The sequence below is a fragment of the Arachis stenosperma genome, chromosome 3 (assembly GCF_014773155.1).
Source record: "Arachis stenosperma cultivar V10309 chromosome 3, arast.V10309.gnm1.PFL2, whole genome shotgun sequence".
Taxonomy (NCBI): domain Eukaryota; kingdom Viridiplantae; phylum Streptophyta; class Magnoliopsida; order Fabales; family Fabaceae; genus Arachis; species Arachis stenosperma.
The window spans coordinates 169,943,591-169,963,583 of record NC_080379.1 but is presented as its reverse complement, the minus strand read 5'-3'; the positions used below and the strand labels follow the sequence as shown (position 1 = coordinate 169,963,583).

Below are 19,993 nucleotides of genomic sequence, written 5' to 3'. Positions count from 1 at the left end.
TTACAATATTTTTAAATTTTAAAAATTATTTTACCAGGTACACTTGTTAATGCTTATGTTTATTGAAAATCATTTTTAATTTAATTTACTAAATATATGCTATAACTTTTAAAATGTAAAAATTTTACCAAATCAAACCATCGTATGAGTCTCATATTCTTTTGTCAATAATAAAAATCTCATCATGACAAAGTCATGTGAATTTTCACGTGAAAAAATCCCTGATCTAAATCTAAAGACTCGCTTTAATTTCTTATCTTTCATAATTGATGTTTTGAATTTTCAAGTGTACCAGCAAATATATGTGGCTTTTGTGCCACCCACAAGTCCACAACATGACCAAAAAGGTTGTAGCAAAGAAGCAACCTTGTTAAACACGTGTGCTTGAGGTGCGTCCTTTGATGTTTCCCCTTTCCTCTAATCTGTAGAAATTGATGCCATTTGCATGCACTCATTTGTCATGAAAAGATTAGGCATATATGCCTCCTCTATATCTTCATTTTTTATTGTTTATTTGGAATTATTTAATTGAGTCAGGAAATGAAGATCGTGGGGTGATCCTCGTACACTGCAATGCTCACATTGAAATAGAATGTATATGATATGTAATTGCTACTTCTTATGATCATAGGTACTGAATTTCAATCTATCTCATAATAATAAACATATCAAAATTTACAGGAATCAATATCAATTTAACAATTAATTCGTAAATTAGTCAACAATTTAAAAAATGAATATTATAAAAATATTCGAAATTAAAAAAATAAAAACAGGTGATAATGGGTGAAACTCTGGTGTTGAGAGGAAGGAGAAAAAAAAATGAACAAGTTTAAAAAGGTAATTAAAAAAAAATAGCGAGTGAAAGAATTTATTTGGCTGATTTTTTCTTAGTTCTATATTAGACTTGTAAACGTATTTCTATATACTATGGCACACTAAATTAATAAATTACACATCTTAACGAGGGTTAATAGAGATCGTACATATTATTGACGAAATTGGTGAAAAATCTTTGAAGAGATATATTTATAGGGAAAAAGAAAAAAAAAAGTGTTTCTTTTTTTTTTCTTGGATCACAAGAGCCTTTGTTGGTGTAGTAAAGAGTAAAGATTGAAAAATGAAATTAGCGTTCAGCCCAACCAATTGAGGGATAGATGGAAGTAATGAAATTATTGTGAAAAAGGCTTATCATACCAAAAAGGTCAAAAGAGAAAGAATATTACTGTGTAAGTGGTGGAGCTTTGGGTTAAGACAATTTGAACGAGTGGATTTAGGATAACAAAACTTGTTTAGGGGTTACTGCTAAATAAATATCGTAGGTGTTGCTATATGCTCGTCCCTTGATATATTACATGAGGTTCTGATCTAACTAAGTCAATGATGGTGGTCCAAGTAATTCACTATTGGCTTGTATATAAAGAACCAGATTCATACTTTGGGAATCATAAAATTAGGCACTTTTGCAGCCTTGTGGAAACTAGTGTAGCCCAAAGTTCAGAATTTGTATTTTCGGGCTATTGGCCTATTGCTTTGGATAAAAGGGATTGTGCATTCTTACCAAGGCAGGGAGCACTCCGTTCATTAGGTACACATAATTTTGTGCACATCTTTTTTCAATCCGTGCCAGGATAAAAAAAAATTGATAGAACTAATGTTTCAATAGATTTTATCTCCCTTAAGGTTGTGATATAGATTCATGGAATTAATGTTTAAGTAATCCCTTTGCAAATTAATTTCGACTTACGGTGATAACTAAATATTGTAAAAAATTGTTGCTCAGGCAATAATTATCCATTACTTATCCTCTATGATGTTGTTAATGTTGTAAGTGTGACGAATAGTGTATAAAATTAGTCCCACATTGAAAAAAGCAAGAAAAAATGAGGAATTTATAAGATAAGAAATCCATTAACTTATTATTTTAAGATTTTGACTTGATTCCTTTCCAAATTTTTTCTAGTGGTGAAAAGCTCTCCACTATGACTCAACATGTGGTATGATCACAAAGGTTTAAGAGTAAATATAAATAACATATCTTTACATTGTTTTTCTTAAAATAAAATATGAGGAATGCTAAAGGGCAGTAATTTTGGTGTTTGATTACATCTAAGTCTAACTGTGGGAGATCACTCACTTTTGTTTTGATGGTTAAATACTGGCCAGAAAACACAAAAGTTGCTTGCCCCTTAAACTTTTCCATAAAATATGGTTTACTTTTCACTAGAGGAAACTTGTAACTTTGCATAGTAGAAAGTAGAAACTAGGAAGAAGGAAGTGAAAACAATGGCCAATAGGTGAAAGCAGACATCTCTTTCATTTTCTTCTCTCTATTTTTTTTCCTCCTCCAATTTTTTTTATAATAATAAAAAAATGAAACAGACACAGTTCTGTGACTTGTAAAAATCATCATTCAGCAATCCCTTTTACTTTTACATAGCAAGTTGCACACAGGTGCCTGAAAACTACAGGGTTTCAGTAACATACAAGATCTATCATTTGCCATTGTTTATGGCTCATACCTTACACAGTTATGTGATTTGCATTTTGTTTTAATTGCAATGTCTATACATCAGACCCAACCACAACAGATGTAACTGGAAGGGGGCATTCGCCCTGTTTGGCGTATGTACTCTGCTTGAGCTGCGGTTCTTTCGGCTTCCCGACTTTTTCTAGCTGCGGCCGCCGCACGTTTCTCTTCTGATCTTTGTCTTGCCAGAGCAATCTTTTTCACCATCTTTGCATGTGTCTGAGCTTTCATTTGCTCAACTTTGGCCTTAAATTGTGAACAGTTTCAATCAATGGCAATGTAAACATTGTTATGAAGTAAAGATTATCTACTCAAGTAAACATTAGGACATACTGCAATTAAATAATGGCCGGAGAATCATATGGATTTAACCTATGTTCAATGTATAATATTAATATTTCATCAAATCTGTTCAGTTATCAAGCTTCTATTATACATAAATAATTGGAGAGACATATAGTTAATTTATAATTTCAGATACAGATCAAGTTTCAAGCAATGTTCAAGTAGAAATAAAAAATAACCATAGCATAATTATGATGCCTGTCTCCATAGAAAAGTTAAAAATGCTCCATATCTCACTAAACAACATTCAGGTTCTAAAATATGGAAGACTTTTGCTTTTCTGATGTATATGGACTATGCAAAATAATAACTACCTCAATTCTTCTCATTTCTGCTTCTAACTTTGCCTTTTGCTGACTTTCCCATGCTTGAATTTTGATTTCCTCACGTTTAAATCTGAAAATATTAACACGGACTAATCACATTAGGATGAAAATTTTCCATGATTTTAAACCTTGGTTGAACACAAAATAAAACCTTGCAGTATGTTTAGACTTTTGAGCTTCCTCCCACTGGGCAGCACGCTTTTCAAATTCAATTCTCTCCTGTTGTTCCACATTTGCATCCCTCGTAGCAGACTTTTTCTCTTCCTCGTCGTCGTTGCTTGCCCAAGCAGCAATATTCATCTTACCAAGCTGCATGCCAAGGGCTGCAATCTCTCTCCTTGTCTTGAGCTTCATTTCTTCTTCAGACAAGTGTTTTCTTCCATTTTCAGTTGGAAACTGCAAATCATCATCAGTTGTGTTGTCCAAAGGTGTTGGAGCAGGCTCACCTCTCCTTGGAGTTGAAGGCATTGAAGATGCTGGACTACGTAGTGGAGTTGCTGAGCCACCAGGAGTAGCAGTTCGTGAAGGCTCTTGACTTGGCACAGGGGTCATTTCTGTTCCCATATCTCTCATTGCCACTGATCGAATTCCAGGAAATGCTGCAAAATATGAACAAATTCATCTTGCTGTAGAGCATAACACACACCTCTACATTCAATCAAATCAAAATTCCATATAAACATCTAGTATGCATATAATGGTTACACTAATGCTTTGTCCATTTTCCCTAAAATGAACACAACTTACAACATAACTGAGGTGTGATATTGAACATACCTGAATGATCATGTGTACTTGTTGAGCAAGATAAGTCCAAGTCATTTACTTCCTTTAAATCTTTGCTTTGGGGATAAGACTCTTCTAGTACTGGATTTCTTCCATCGGAAGGAACAAAAGAGAATTTGTCAACCCGCTTTGTTTCTGTCACCTTAGCTGTTGATAACTTATGATCATAAACACCAGACTCCGGAGCAACCCTCACCATGCGATTAGGTTGACTATTATGCAGAGTATTATTCTTTTTTGAAATAGTAGCTTGTGTGTTTTGCCTCATTATCCATTTCTCAGCATCATTCCACTTAGAAGGAATAGGCCTCAATAGTGATCTTGTTGCCGGATTGTTCACCGATCTCTCTCCTTTATCAAACTCGAAGCTGGATGAGCTAGCATTACTGTCATAATCAAGATTTTCCTCTTCTATTATTCTCACCGGGTGAATAGAGCTTGAACTTCCACCATCAGCCTTTTGAAGATGCTGAATCTTGGTAAGGCCGGTGGCACCGTTTCCCTTTGGTTCTAAGCTGGGAGATGTAACTGGAATTAAGGAATTAATGAAGTCATTGGCATTCATCATATACACACAAGAGAAAGAGAAAGAGAAAGAAATGAAATGCAGACCTTCATCGTCAGGGTTGCCATTGTTAGAAGGTAGTAAGCTGTTGACAAATTCAGCATCATCAATTCTGGAAGGGGAAGTTCTGGATGAGTTACTGTTGGATCCATCCTTCTTTCTGTGACCTATCAGCTTCATCCTCAGTTTACTTGGGGAAATTATTCCAGTCTGCATAACAAACAAAACAACTTAATTAACAAATTATTAGAAGAAGAGGACGCAAAACGTAAATTGAAATGGAATTAAAAGACCTGAGGTTTGTGAATCCTCTCGTAGTCCATGAAAAGAGATGAGAGATCTGTGTATGCTTAACAAATGCAGCAGCAGCAGTGCAGTTTGCACAATGAAGGAATGAAGCATAGCACACAAGAAACAATGAATCAATCAATGAATTTGTTGCGTCAAGTTTCGGTCGCTGTATACTGTATACAGTACAGTACGGGTGGATGCACTTATCTGTATCTATGTATGCACGCCATTTTCCGATTTTACCCCCAACCAAAATTATATTAATCAATCCTAATTCCTAGTCTAATACAATTTTTATATAAAAGTGAAAGCACGTGAAGTAAAGGCGTAAAGCCAATGTTGTTATGTTGGTGCGCCCGTGTGTGGCTCACTGAATTTTTCCGGTAATCTCGGCAAAAATAGCTTTCATTATTATTATAATTGTAACACGAACCCACAAAGATAAACTCATTAATAATTAAACACAAATTGGTAGGAATAAGCAAAGCTTTATCATTTGTTTAAATTGATAATAATATAATGTACTCATTAATACATGTAGTAAAGCGAAAGGTAGATCCCGTCAAAAAAAGGAAGGTAGAGGATATAGTATAATATACGTATGAATATATTCCCTTGGCCAGTCAAAGATACTTCTGGGGAAAACACATCCACCAAGGCAGACTCATCATTTTCGTTTTCCCTTGTTTATTTTTTATTGAATAGGTAAAATTTATGAAGTATAGATATTTTTCTTATTTATTATATCCGTGTATTAAATATATTTTAAATAAAGTATTTATTAATATTTATTTAATATATATTTTTTATGTTTAATTATATTTTAATAAAAAAAATTTAATATATTTAAATAATATATATTATTAATTATTAAAATAAATAATATTTTAAATTTTTTATATAATTAAAAATATAAAAAATAATTAAAAATTAATTTATATTTTAATATTAATAAAATATTAAAATATTATTATAATTTATCTAAAAATATTTTATATTTTATATATATACATATTATATTTTTATGTCTTATAAAAAATTTAAATTTATGTATTTATGTATTTTATATCAATATTAGTATCCGTACGTCATAACATGTTATTTATTTATTTTTTATTAAAAACTTCTGATACTAATTTATTCTATGTAAAGTTTATATTTCGTATAATAAAGAATATATATTCTATTAATTTTAGATGGAAAACAGGAAAAAATAAAAAAATAAAAAAATTATGTATATATATTATTTAATTTATTTTAATATATATTTTAGATAAATAATTAATTTAGCAAATAATTTTTTATATATGTACATGTAACATAATATAATTGATAATAAATATAAGGACCAAATTTGAGAATTAAATTAGCAGAGGGTGTCAGAATTCAGAAGCCAAATGGGTTGGGACTCTGCTCTGAATCTGAAAGTTTAGGAATTCTATAATGTGACTGACTAATCCTTCCTTCCTTGACCAGGGTCATCACCTAATCCACTTACGTTTTTAGGGACCAATTTACCCTTTGCCTATTCCCTCTGAAATTCTCAATCATCCATCCATCGTTTTTACTTTTTACTTTTAATTTTTTTTATACAATTATGTTAAATTATGCATTTAAAAAATAAATTTCCTCTCGCCCGACAAATAATAACTCAAATAACATAATCTTCTTATACTTACTTAAAAAGTTACGCATTCGAATCTTTTCAATAAAAAAAAAGAGAAAAACCCAAAATAGCTCCTAATAATTACCTCAAAAGACAACGAGGTCTTTGACAAAAAAATACCAATTCGGCTCCTAAACTTTACTTGTATAGAACGGATTAGTTTCTGTGCCAAAAAAAGTTAATGTTATTTTTTTTACACAGGAATTAATCAATCCTAAAAAAAATATAAGATACCGGATTAGATGTTTTTTTTGGAACCTCGTTATCCTTTTGAAATAATTGTCAGGATCGGATCGATATTCACTCAAAAAAAATTGCTCTCTCTATATATGATATAAACATGTCCTTTCATTATCCATTATTATTATTATTATTATTATTATTATTATTATTATTATTATTATTATTATCTTCTTGTTATTTTGCCTCTAATCTGTAATTTTCTTTCATAATTTTCAAAAGTGCAACTGAGTACAGCTTTATGATTTGAAGGGAGAGATCAGAAAAAATTAATTGTCATTCAATAAATTGAGTTGCAACATCAGAACACAGTGGACCGAGATAATGACAAATAATTAATTGGAGTTTTCAGCTCATCTTGATCTATTATTTTCAAAGTTCAAACAATCTTAGTGGTAGATATAAAAAGTTTAGGTAAAAAAAATTATATATATGATACATTGTTAATAAAGAGAACTTTTATACAAATTAATATTATGAGTAACAGTAAAATTAAGATATAGCCAATGCATGCTTTTTAGAATCTTCAAATAATTTACCACAGCATAGTATAGTTAAATCCGCCCCTTGCCTCAAGAAAACTTAATTATCATTATCCATCATCTAATCAAACTTTTAAAGCACAAAGCCCCATAGTAATTAGTAAGAGTAGGGAGGTCACATACTTTTTGTTTGCTTTTAATAAGGTGATTCACTATTCAATTTATCTTTAGTACTGTTTAAATTTTTGTGTTATTTGCTAGTTTTAGTAGCCCAAGAAACATTCTCGAGTATTGTTAATTACATCAATTTTATTAACCTAAAGTTGATGTTAGATTAGATTAGATAACCATAAAGGGGGCCCCTAGTGTGGTTCACATGGGATGTTTGCAGTAAGTGGGGCCCACTGATCATGACGTGTATAATGTTTGCCCTTTGATTAGGGTTTGGACCTTTGACCGATTATTCAAACACTGTATGTGAACGTATTGATTTACTTCGCCTAATTAGTTGACCCATTTCTCATACAAGACGCCACCATATTAAGGTCGTGCTTTTTTATGCCCTTTCTTTTTGGTTCAAACAGATTAGGTATTTAGTTTGAATTCTTATATCATATACGCAGGCAAACCATCTCTTTCACCTTTTCAAAAATAAAATTGTGATCAAAGTTGACGTACCAAGAGAAAGGAAAAATAAATAAATAAATTCTTCATTCCCAAAATAAAATTTTACCACTATATTGTTTTTTTTTTATAAGTCAAGTGAAGTGTTCATAATTTATAAACAAGTGAGGTGAATTATTTGGAGTTGGCGTGTGGCAGATTGTAAGAAAGGTGTATGAAGCATGCGTTGTTAGTTGTAGGCATTGTAGCTATTTCCCAAAACAAAATAACAAACTAGGGTGGCACTGCGCACTACCCTACCACATGAATATGCAATTATGCATACATATAAATAAATTAGTTATTAATTATAGATAAAAATTTAAATGCAATCGACTTCACATAAAATTAATATCTGAGATTATTTGAGAGTTTGACTGCACTTAAGTTTTCACCTTAATTATACGAGGCAATTCTTATTATTTGTGGATATTGAGTGCCCATTAACAAATTTATGATTATTCTTGCATTTCTCCATATGAATATATATAAATAGTGTCCGAAAATTCATCTTATGGTGAAGGAAGGAATGCACAAAACATGTCAGCAGAAAAAATAAATAAAGTCATGGCAAGTCGTTTTCACACAATACATTGAGAGGCACATGGTCTGGGCATTGCGTTGATTGTGGTTGCTCTGAAAAAAAAAAAAAAAAAAAAAAAACTCTTGCTAATGGCTATCTTGTATCTTCTACATAATAATAATAATATTATTATTTTATTTTTAAGCTCCATCGATGCACCTCTTTGGCAATTATGTCTCTTTTACAGTACCTACTATACCTAGCCACTAGGGAATTTATTCCCTATAAAATGATTTTTTTTTAATTTAATAAAATAATTTAAGAATTTAATTTTGATGTACTATCAATACAAAATAATTTTATATGTATATTTAATTACATAACACTATATCAATAAAAATAATTATTTTTTACATTTAACTACATGAATGATTATAAAAAAAAAACAGATGTGATACATTGTATAAAACGCTTTACACTGTAAGTGCATTAAAATTAAATTCATAATTCAATAAAATAATGTATATATATATATCAAAAAATATACTAAAAAACATCAAAAATTATTATTTTTAGTTATTAATATTTAAAAATATGAAATAAAATATGTTATTAAATTATTAAATTAAAAAAATAAATTATAAAAATTAAATTTATAATTAAATAATAACTAAAAACAATAAATTCTAATATCTCTTAACGTTTCTCCCCAAAAGGTAAACAACAATTTTGCAAAGTCTTTCACAAAATAATAATTCAATATAATAATGTGATTTATTATCACATTAGTTCATGTAAATAATGGAATGGTTTAGTGTGATGGGTATATACGTCGGATCCAACGAGATTTTATTTGGTACAGAATCTAGAGAGGTGAGATGAGAGCTTGTACTACAGTAGTACCCTACACTCTTGTATGTATGTGTTGAAATGGCAGCATAAATAATCAAAATCTAATGGAACCGTGCAATGTTGGGGCTTCCATAACCTTTTCATTTTTATGTTTGGTACAGAATCTTTGTTCCTTTCTCAACTTTTTGACGCTTGCATATTCACTCCCTTCTCTCTATTTTCTAACTTTAAAAATAAAATTAAACGAAATAATTCTATAATTCACTTTATTAGTGTTAAGATAAGTAGTTTATTAATAGATATTACCGTATGTATTTTTATTTATTTATTAAGATAATACACAGTAACTGGCTAATAGTAATTATTTAAGGGTGTGATATTATATCTAAAGCTGGAATTAACTCTAATCTGACATACATGTTTAATTAAAGAATACTCTAAAAACATTGGCTAAGAAAATAAAATAAAAAATTTTAATTTTTTACAACAATTATATTAAGTATATACTAAAATTAATTAGTAGTATAAAATATATATTAGAATGTAAATATTATAAATGAGTTAAATAATATATATATTTATATACAAATATATAATGATTAATTTTGATGACCAATTTTAACATACAAATAATATTTTTATTTTTTTAATACATAAAAACTGAAACAATAATTAAGATTTTTTATTCAAACATTATACTTTTGATATCTTTAAAGAATACTCTTAGAAAGAACACTCTTGTTAATAAGACTATGAGTTAAACTATAATTATTAGATAAGATAAATTTTTTAGATCCATAATTTTTAGTATTTTTATTATTATTTGACCAACATAAATATGAATTGTCTTTTAACAAATAAATTGTATTAATTTATATATATAAATTTTAAAAAATATGAATATAAATTATATTAATTTATGTGTATAAATTCTAATAAATATAAGTATAAATTATATAATTTTTTATATACAAAATTTATATAAATATAAATATAAATTATTATTGACTAAATACTGACAAAAAAATATAATAATATTTACTGATTATGTAATATTATTAATTAGATAATTTAAATTTAAAAAATCTAAATTAAAAAACTCTATTCCCTCTGGAATAAAAGAGAAAATATCCCATTTGCTTGTAAGGTACGTACATATCCAGAAGAAAATTATGTGGGGACCTTTGTGGCAATTCATTTTACACTACAGATCAGAATACTAAGGTTGTTGGGACACCTTATGCTTAAAAATCAATTGAGAGCTTTGACTGGGTGAAAAACAAGAGAGTAGTAGCTTTCAGATTTTGGGGACCATTGTCGTTCATTTTTCTTTTCTAATATATGGAAAATAAAAGCTTCCCTATCATGCTCTTGCTATAATTCCCTTTTTGCGAAGAAATTAAATAAGGAATTTGGGTTGCCTTTGAAGTCAATGATGGCTTATAAACTTTTGCAAGCATATGAAATGATCAATGAATATGCCAAATCTAAACTCTATTGCCTCCAAAATCTTAAGATCAGAATCATCATGACTTGATCAAGTTGGACCCAATTATTTAATTAAATGAATGTGACTTTATATATACAATGAATACCAACGCTACCAACTTTCAAAGGTGCCCGTAAAAGTGTGGCATTTGATTATAATTCTTCAAGTGATCAACTTAAGCAACCATGTGTTAATTAATAACAATGAGAACATCATTCAACATTCATTGCTTTAACCAAGGGCGGTTTAATTTTTAAGCTTCAACTATAAATCAATAACTAGCTTTCAATCTAAATATGATGTGTACTAAAAGTCTAAAATCATAGCTTATTCTTTTCGCTTCCAGTCTAATAAGATAAGACTTCATAATAATAACAACATAGATTTACCGTATATGAAAATGATTTAAAAGAAATTATGACATTTTTTGCCATATATATAAAACTGAAGTGTTTTCTATTGAGTACAGTAATTAATTTTTGTTTGACTTGTAATTATCTTGATAGAAGCAATATTTTACTTAAAAGTTTTAAAATTTTTCTATCTCCAAATTATTATTGAACCTGAAATTTGGTTAAGAATGGTTTATAGATTACTTTATGCTCTTTCTCTGTTTTCTTTCTCTTTTTCTTTTAGTACTACATAACATATCCACACGCTCTTTACATACTTACCAATATTTTTTCCTCGATTATAATTGGTAGGATTTGAACCCGAAATTTTCACACGCTCCTTACACACTTACCAAATTTTTCTCCTCGATTACAATTGGTAGGATTTGAACCCGAAATTTTGAGGTGGAAGGGGAAGATATGCCATGTGAGTTGCGACTCATTGGCCTCTCTCTCTCTGTTTACTACTAGTTTTTTTTTTCTATATTCAATTGAAAGGCAACGTTATACTGTTTAAGCTAGCCCATAATACGGCCCATCTAAATATCATGGGTTTTATGACCAAAAACTATTACGGATTTAGAGACAATAAAATAACTACATCAGAAGTTTGACCAAAAAGTAGAAAGCCCATCGAACCAAAAAAAACTCTATGCATTACCATTATATACGTGGGAAGGGTCATAAAATGAGAAAAGCGTATGCATGAATTGGGAAGAAGAAATTGCAGTAATGTTTAAGAGTGAAGATTTTGAAGATAAATAATAAGATTAATGAGAAGAAGAAGTAGAAGAAGAAGAGAAGGGAGTATGACCAAAGCCAAAAGCCTTGATATGATCCTTAAGAGACCTCTTGTGTTTGAAGTCAGAGCCACAAAGACAAAGCCAGCGTTTGCCACAGTTCTTCTCATGAGTTCTCCAGTCACCTTTCACAGCCAGATTCTTTGCACACTTGCGGCATGAGAAGGGTTTGGGTCCATGCTTCCTCTTATAGTGTGTTTGCAGTGTTCTGAAATCTTTCAGAGGCTTTGCTCTTGGGTGCTCTATGTTGTTCTTGCACCCTCCTTTGCAGCAGTAGCATGCTATCTCCAACAATGGCCTTGGATGTGTTCTTTTCAGTGACTCTGGCCCTCTTCTGTATTCTGACCCATGTCCCCACATATGCATCTGCACAACATTCATTCCATGCATTATTATTCTATAACATGAATGGAACAAAACAAGCTTTGAACTTCACCTGAAGATTGTTGTAGCGGTTGAAGGTTTTTGGGCAAACAGGACAAGAGAAGTGGCTGAAACCAATTATAATCTGCTCTTCAGTTGGTATCCAGTAATTATTTGGAGCTTGGAGAGGTTCTACATTTTGATTATCATGGGAATTGTCAGGGAGCCCAATGTGCAAGGCCACTGTCACATCTTCTTTCAGATTTTGATTTAGTTCTGATGATGAACATGTTGAAGAACCAAGGAAGCTGCTTAGCAAAGGTAGTGGCTCAAGCTGCTTTTGATTCATGTTTAGCTGTGCAGGGTATAATGTAACAGCTACATATATTATATATCCGAGGGGTCATTGTATTAAAGAAAAAATGAATGAATTTATCAGAGGAATGCACGTTAGATTTTATTAGATTATATGGGTCAGTAACAAGGACATGTAAATTGGAAGATAGTGAAGTTTGGAAAGGAAGAGGAGTGAAAGAAATGGTGTGATAGGTGGCCGGAGAATATTACAGTTGATGTTGAGGGTATGTGTCCTATTTGTCTATTCTAGTATTGGATAACATAGTAACTTAAATTCTGTGGACCATGGCCTAACAATCATAGCAAGAATTGTATAGCAGTGAATTTAAATTGGAGGGCAAAAAAAGGAACATTTTGTATTGTCAGAACGTTCACATAAGAAAATCTTCAGAGCCTACCTTATCTCTTGCTTCACACTCAACATGCTAATTATAGATACTCTTAATGAAGCTGGTTTTCTTTTGGCATAAACTGTCAAAATTATATGTGATGGGACCACTATTAAATACAGCAGCTAGGTAGAATTCTTGTTAACTGCACTTGTAATTCACATGTACCAGGAAAATTTAAGTTATTACTACTGGAGATTTCTTTTTCTTTTCTTAAGTAGATTATATTTTATTCATTAATAGAATGATGTCACTTTTAAATTATCCTAATAAATGTTAATAGATGAAACATAACTCAGTAATTTTCCTATGCAAAATGATCCCATTACATTTTCACAAACGGTGGTGCCATAAGAATTTTGGTTCTCAGAAGCAAAATCTATATTATAACGAAAAGTTAAATCATATTATGGGACTGAAACAACTACAATGATGTTGTGTCCTGCTATTAAAAGTATATAGCAAAGGTATAATTGTTTTTCTTCTTTTCGGAAGTTTTACAGTTTTATCAACTGCAAGTCTTGGGTATTAAATGTTGTTAAAGGCCAAAACTAACAAAAATAGTAGAGCAATAATAGAGAAAACTACATATAGATATAGATATATAGTAGTATTGCTACAAGATTCTGAAAGATTGCAGGGGACACTAGTACAAGTTCCCAACCCCACTTTAATTTCTTCTTAAAGATTGTATTTAATTCCCTCCCTGAGCATAACCACTTACTAAATTAAATCATCCTTTTAGTTTTCAAAAAATCTAATAAATATTGTTCAGTCATACCTAAGTTAACTAGCCTTATTATTACTACCAGCAAGTTTTGAGTTGTGATATTTTAACTCTCAAGTACCTTAAATAAGTGAATAAATTACTCCAACTAACAGCAACAACCTTCGGATTGTGTCCAATAGCATTTCAAGGTTGAAAAGAATGAAATCAAGATGCATGTTAAACAATTGAAAAGAACATAAGGCAGAAAAGAGAACAGAACTAATTTAAATCTATCATTCATATGTTGATATTTTAAAGAAATTAAACAATATAGAAACTTTTGCAGCATGATTGAATTGAATGCTGTGTTCTCAGTGCTGCATAACATGTCCTTGTCTACTATCTTCCTCATCATTTGCTAACATATTATGAGGAGAAACATAAGGAGGAATGACTACATTTTCATCACTAACATACACTACTCGGAAAATATCATATTTCATGTCGAAAATAGAGAAGCGTTCAAGATATGGTATCATCCATTTTCTGTTATTGAGGACCCATGAGTAACAATATTGTAGAGATTTCCAGACATGAATGCAAACCACATTGGGAGTGCTTTGTCCTTTCAAGCAAAGGCCTGCAGTTAAGCCTTCTACTTTCGCGAAGCGACACCTGAAAATTGCTAGCACGGCATAGCAGAGATCATTAAGGTCTTTAGCAGTTGTGACTCCAGTGTTGATGGAAACTATGTCGCCGCTACAAATCTTTGCTGTTGAAGAACCATCCCTTGATTCTCCAGCATATGCATCAAGGAAGCTGTGTTCAACTAACACAGCCATTCTTGTTACGTTTGTTAACATTGATTTCTGCAAGGAATAAGGATAAAATCATTTGTCTAATTTTTATTCAGGAATCCTTTCCTTCTTGAATATGCACTTGTAACCACATAATAATCTAAGGAATTAAATAATTAGTACTAATTATCTGTTGTAAATCTTTGCTATTTCCTCTTTTACTAATTCTGTAACAGAACAGACAACTATTATTGTGATTCACGTGCCTCATTGGTTTTAGTTCACATAAATGATAAAAGTTTCATCAGAATTTCATGCCTCTTTTCCTTTTTTTTCATCTAGTGCAGAAGTGAAGGGTCAAACTTACAAGGATTTCCATCAACCTATCTTTTTCGTCACTGGACATTTTCTTCCATGCACTGCACCATATGATCTGATTACAGCACATAAATATTTAGCATAACGTGTAAAATTGAGAATAATAACGGAGCAGAGAAACATGTGTAATTGTGGAACAGAGGAATTGAGTTTAACACTGACAAATTCAAAGTTCATTCAGCCATTACTAGATGCTACACTAAAAAACATGGAGCTATGACATTTGATAGATAGAAATTCTCATCCAATTATATTGTATTTTGAACAAAGTCATATCAGAAAATGAAAATTATAACTATCTGGGGTGCATCACAGAGTACAAAATGAGTTGTACAAATTAATACTCAAATTTCGAAACTGTGAAAGAACACACACATAAGAATAAAGACAAGTATATAAAAAAGAAGAGAAATTAGAAAAAGCATGACCATATTTCCATGGATGCTCCTAAAAATAGAGCTTTGGACAGAACCAAGGTTGTGAGTGTACGAGGAAAAGTGCACGAGCGCATGAACAAGATGGTCGATGATAACTACAGTAGGCTTGAAAACAAAGAAGCTTAGGTCAAAATCCTTGTTGCTGAAAGCCACAGAGCATGTCATCATTCTCTTCTGTCTTCCTTCTTCAAGTTCCTCTCCTCTTGTGCGCTACAAATAATAATAATAATATTAATTAGAAATAAATAAATTTAAGAGTCATGAACCACAAGGCACGCAGACTTTCATCGTCAATGCAAAGGGTGCTTTGAATTCAATTGAATTGGCATTTCATTCTCCTTCTATTGTTCTTAGTTGACGACCAGAATTAATAAAATGGAATAAGGCATTCACGTGTATTGACTGATTCAGGATGCTTGCATTCATTGTACCACAAAAACCAAACAAACCTTTACTTGTTTTTAAGAATTAATACATACATATACTTTTCTTTATTGTAATATAATAAAGTTGCATAAACATATCCCATGCAAATCACCATACAAGTGGGCTAGCCCGGTATATTTATTTCAATTATATTATGCACATAAACTAACCTTATTACTCAGTACTCACAAAGAGATTTAAAAAAGTGATTTTTATGATGCTTAAATTTTAGATATAGAATTTAAAAATAAAAAAAATTCTACCTTTTTCTGTTTCTACTTTTAAGTAATTCAGACAAAAAGAAAATTATAAACACACAAAATTTCTCCAAAAATATGTAATTGGCTCTAATAATTGAAATAAATTATGACCCTGCGGTGAACGCTGCCTATTATATTTATACAATATTTAAAGAGAAAGCATTACCAATGATTTAGGAAATCATCAACGCATGGTTTGACTTACGCAATCTTGACTTTGAAAGGTTTTACCTAGTCAACAAATTCAACTTGAAATTGTTTCAGAAACACTTGCTATAAAATACTTTTAATTTTTTAGGCAAAATATTTTTGTGATTATTTTTATAAAAATATCTTTTAAGTAACTATTTTAGAAATTAATCTCTATGCACCTACTGTAAAAAACTTTACATTACCAATAAAAATATCTTTTATTCTCACTATTTTAACTATTAAAGTATAAAAATTAGTCATTATATATTTTAATATATATATATATATATATATGTATTATTTCACATATTTATAATATACAATTTTATATTTTAATATGTATTTTACACGAATAATTGATTTGATTTTTACTAATGATTGATAAAAATATATCCGCTTACACATTTAAAGAGGATAGAAAGTTTGATTGATCAATTTCATGTGTAAACTTCCGTGTCAATTCACCTATAAAAATTTTCAGCCTATTTTTAACCCTCAACTAACACATCCTAAGTATACTAAAAACAATTTTCAAAATGAACGCAAAATTGTTACCATCCATACAAAAATCATAATCTCATATTTCGAGGGGAACAAAAAGCTAGTTTGAAGAACTTCTATCCTCGAATCCCTTGGTAGGATCCCATTTTATTCGAATTAACAAAGCAGTTTTTACACTAAGGATTTTAGATTCCTCTGGCTGCAGTATACAGATTAAACAGAAGACAATGTCACAAAGTATTTCAGTGTTCTCCAATATAATTATATGATATGAAAAGTAATTTCTTTTAATAAAAAATTTAAGGGAGAAGAAAGATTCGCATTAGGATTGTTCCCGAACAATTGCTTGCATATAATCCAGCAAAGAAAGCATGCATCATTGAACTCGAACTCACTGTAAAGCACGAGTAAACGGTGAACTAAGCACATCCCCACATGCATTACCCTGCAACGTGAAAGAATAGTAATTACTGTTACCAGAAAATATTGCATGTAAAAAATATATAATATAATATAATGTAATATGGCTCCTAAGATAATTATGTATGACTATAAAGATGTGCCTGATCATAGTGAATTGCCTTACTATAAGTTTATGGGGACTCTCAAACCATCATGAGCCAGCTGCACTAGGATTCCTTCCCTAAGCACAATTTAGAAGCAACCTCATCATTTGCCAACACGTCAAAAGGACAAAAGATAACTAGTTGAGACTTAAACAAAAGTCACATGATCTTGTTACCATGGGTGCACTGATTTATTTTTAACAGCTAAGCTTTTACTATGTCAAGATGGACAAGCAATGTACCTTCTAGACCACTCCATTAATAATTCATTGTCCTGATGGTGATCAAACTCGTGATTCATTCCAATCAGTAGGGCTTGTTTTGGACATAACATCTTCACAGTTTCAAGCGTCTGTAAAATCACAAATGATGTGAACTCTGCCTCAGGAAGATATAAAGTCTAAACTGTATAATTATAGATAATGAGAACACATCATTTGTAAAATGCAAAACTAACCTGTGGAAGACAAAGGTGAAACTTATTTGATCCAGTCTGCCATAATGCAAAGAGGAATATCAAGAAGAACGGCTATCACTGGGAATGTAAAGAAAGAAAACTAAAATATGGAATTAACATGTTTCAGAAATGGCAAGAGTAGGAATATCCAATAAAATAAGTTGGAGCTCTACAATATTGTCTATATTGAAATATGAACATAAGGTATGCCAAAATGATGTGAGGGCCAAGAAGTTCCTTTGTGAAAATTATGATTGAAAAAAAACAAGGAACTCTGCATTAGAAAAAAAAAAAAAGAAAAGAAAAACTCATGACTGGAGAATAGATACAGTTTACACAGATTCATCACTTTGTGTTCCTTCAGCACTACTGACCTTATACAATGAATCCAATATCAGAAGATCCAACTGTCCAGCCCCACTTTTTGAAATGACTGTAAAATGAATATTAACTCAGATGTAAAAATGCAACCTCAGCATAGATTCTTCTTAGGTATACAACAACAAAGTTTAAAAACACGTGTAAAACCAATTGATTAAAACAGAGATAAATGAAACCCTAGCTAGCACAGTTATAGTGAAAATAGAAAACACTGGTGAAGCAACGAATTCATGTATCAAAGCAAGAATAAAGTAATTAGGAGCGCACCATAATCTGTGGTAGCTGGAATCCGTGAGACATCAGATAAATAAGCTACCTTACTTTTGTCACCAAAGAGAAAGCCCAAACAGATGTAATCCTCTCCGTGCATTACCTACATCCAGAAATGAAGAGCTGGAGTCCTTGTAATAAAAAAGGGGTTATTGCATTCTCACCATTAATGACAAAGGTTGTGATGATTAACTGGTAAAGGAGTCAATTTTAAGCCTGATGCAAAAAATGGTTGATTGCAGTCTTCAGCAATTATGTTCCAGGAAAATTGAGCTACCCTTCGTATTTCTTGCCCTTCTTTAAGTTTTTTCTTTACCAAATAAGGTAATTTGGTTTCCAAGCTGTTGCAAACATTTAAAGCATGGAATCAACTACCATAAAGCAAAAGGCAGTCATAATATCAAATGAAAGTAAATAGTACTGAAATAGTAACATTCACAATCACTGAATCACATATAGAACCTGTAGGCCTAGAGTGAAAAAGAGCAGGGTAAATTTAACGTGAGCAAAAGCAGGATGTAGAACCTAGTCATTGAATGCTGAGTCAAGTATACGGGAGTAGGATCAATATCATTTGTGGGACTAACTGGTTGAATACTACGAACATCATCCAATCCAAGGACAGCATCAGCATGCTCATGAGTCAAAACAATCTGTAATGCAATCAACAATGAATGAATTGCTTTCAAAAAACGACCAACATAAATTGCAAGCATGAAAGGATGGTGAGAGCAGGGTGATTAGAGTAACTGACAGAATCAATTCTTGGAATGTGATGATGAAGAAACCACCTAAGCACCGTTTCCCTGAAAGTCTTGCCAGCATCAATGAGAATATAGCGGTGATTGCCGTCGCTTTCGCAATAATCGATTAAGAGGGACGCATTACACCTGATCAGTCAATAGCATCCTGAATGAGCATAAAGATTGCAAGCGTCGAAGAGTGACGTAAGATGGAAGAAAATGAAAGAGGTGACCTGTAATTAGGGTTTCGCTTGGGAGGGAGAGAGAGCGATTGGAAGCAAACGTGACAGGGAGGATGGGAGGGAGAGATGAGGCACCTCGGATAGGGGATGGCGCTGGAGCAGCCTGTCCCCATGAATATCAATGCCGATTCCGAGGAGGAGCCACCACTCACGGACACAGTTGTCGCCATGCTTCAATGAAGAAAGATGAAACAGTTGAGTTTCATTGGACTTTCGAGTTCGATCTTTAAACACTTGATTAGGTGTTCTGTGTTCAATCCAAGTAGCTATTGTATGGGAAAAATATTGACTTTGATTTGTAGAGTTCAATTGATAGTAAACTACGGATGCGCTTTTGCTTTTTTTTTTTTAAGTGTTTTTTTATTTTTAAATTTTATATAAAAAAGTGAAAATAATAAAATTTTATTTTTATTTTTATTTTATATTTTTTTATAAAATTAAAAAAAATATTAAAAATAAAAATAGAAAATAAAAACCAAACGTACTCTAAAGATTCTAGTTTCGTTTTTTTTTTATTTGAAATATGGTGAATCATATTCTCAAACAATAAAAAATAAAGGTTAAAATTTATATTT

The 19,993-nt window shown here is 31.2% G+C and overlaps 4 protein-coding genes across 11 annotated transcripts; all 4 read right to left on the bottom strand.

Annotated features, from left to right (window-relative positions):
• Positions 1 to 2,296: 2,296 nt before the first annotated feature.
• On the bottom strand, positions 2,297 to 5,324 carry LOC130968729 (uncharacterized). Its single transcript, XM_057894157.1, has 6 exons — positions 4,846 to 5,324; positions 4,600 to 4,762; positions 3,979 to 4,515; positions 3,353 to 3,800; positions 3,190 to 3,271; positions 2,297 to 2,776 (listed from the first exon to the last, which is right to left on the bottom strand). The coding sequence occupies exons 1-6, from the start codon at positions 4,873 to 4,875 to the stop codon at positions 2,573 to 2,575; spliced, it is 1,464 nt and encodes a 487-aa protein (XP_057750140.1). The 5' UTR covers positions 4,876 to 5,324; the 3' UTR covers positions 2,297 to 2,572.
• Positions 5,325 to 11,803: 6,479 nt separating this feature from the next.
• On the bottom strand, positions 11,804 to 13,049 carry LOC130966460 (protein TRANSPARENT TESTA 1-like). The gene is made up of 2 exons (XM_057891273.1): positions 12,387 to 13,049; positions 11,804 to 12,316 (listed from the first exon to the last, which is right to left on the bottom strand). The coding sequence occupies exons 1-2, from the start codon at positions 12,660 to 12,662 to the stop codon at positions 11,921 to 11,923; spliced, it is 672 nt and encodes a 223-aa protein (XP_057747256.1). The 5' UTR covers positions 12,663 to 13,049; the 3' UTR covers positions 11,804 to 11,920.
• Positions 13,050 to 14,037: 988 nt separating this feature from the next.
• Positions 14,038 to 16,177, bottom strand: LOC130966459 (uncharacterized). Of its 2 annotated transcripts, XM_057891270.1 has the most exons (4): positions 16,070 to 16,177; positions 15,372 to 15,590; positions 14,933 to 14,998; positions 14,038 to 14,637 (listed from the first exon to the last, which is right to left on the bottom strand). In XM_057891270.1, exons 2-4 carry the CDS (start codon positions 15,546 to 15,548, stop codon positions 14,140 to 14,142), a joined length of 741 nt encoding a protein of 246 aa, XP_057747253.1. In that variant the 5' UTR covers positions 15,549 to 15,590; positions 16,070 to 16,177; the 3' UTR covers positions 14,038 to 14,139. The 2 variants fall into 2 exon arrangements, with proteins under 2 accessions (XP_057747253.1, XP_057747252.1); XM_057891269.1 differs by lacking the exon at positions 16,070 to 16,177 and having other exon boundaries at positions 15,372 to 15,876.
• A 570-nt stretch (positions 16,178 to 16,747) lies between these two features.
• LOC130967517 (putative hydrolase C777.06c) lies at positions 16,748 to 19,705 on the bottom strand. Of its 7 annotated transcripts, none has more exons than XR_009081363.1 (10): positions 19,410 to 19,705; positions 19,188 to 19,323; positions 18,959 to 19,086; positions 18,627 to 18,774; positions 18,431 to 18,536; positions 18,157 to 18,215; positions 17,783 to 17,818; positions 17,568 to 17,703; positions 17,346 to 17,402; positions 16,748 to 17,204 (listed from the first exon to the last, which is right to left on the bottom strand). XR_009081363.1 is itself a non-coding variant. In XM_057892410.1 (10 exons), exons 1-9 carry the CDS (start codon positions 19,586 to 19,588, stop codon positions 17,345 to 17,347), a joined length of 960 nt encoding a protein of 319 aa, XP_057748393.1. In that variant the 5' UTR covers positions 19,589 to 19,704; the 3' UTR covers positions 16,759 to 17,204; positions 17,341 to 17,344. The 7 variants fall into 7 exon arrangements, 2 of the variants coding, with proteins under 2 accessions (XP_057748393.1, XP_057748394.1); XR_009081361.1 differs by having other exon boundaries at positions 16,749 to 17,204; positions 17,568 to 17,677; positions 17,783 to 17,882; XM_057892410.1 differs by having other exon boundaries at positions 16,759 to 17,204; positions 17,341 to 17,402; positions 17,568 to 17,677; positions 19,410 to 19,704.
• Between the last annotated feature and the right edge of the window lie 288 nt (positions 19,706 to 19,993).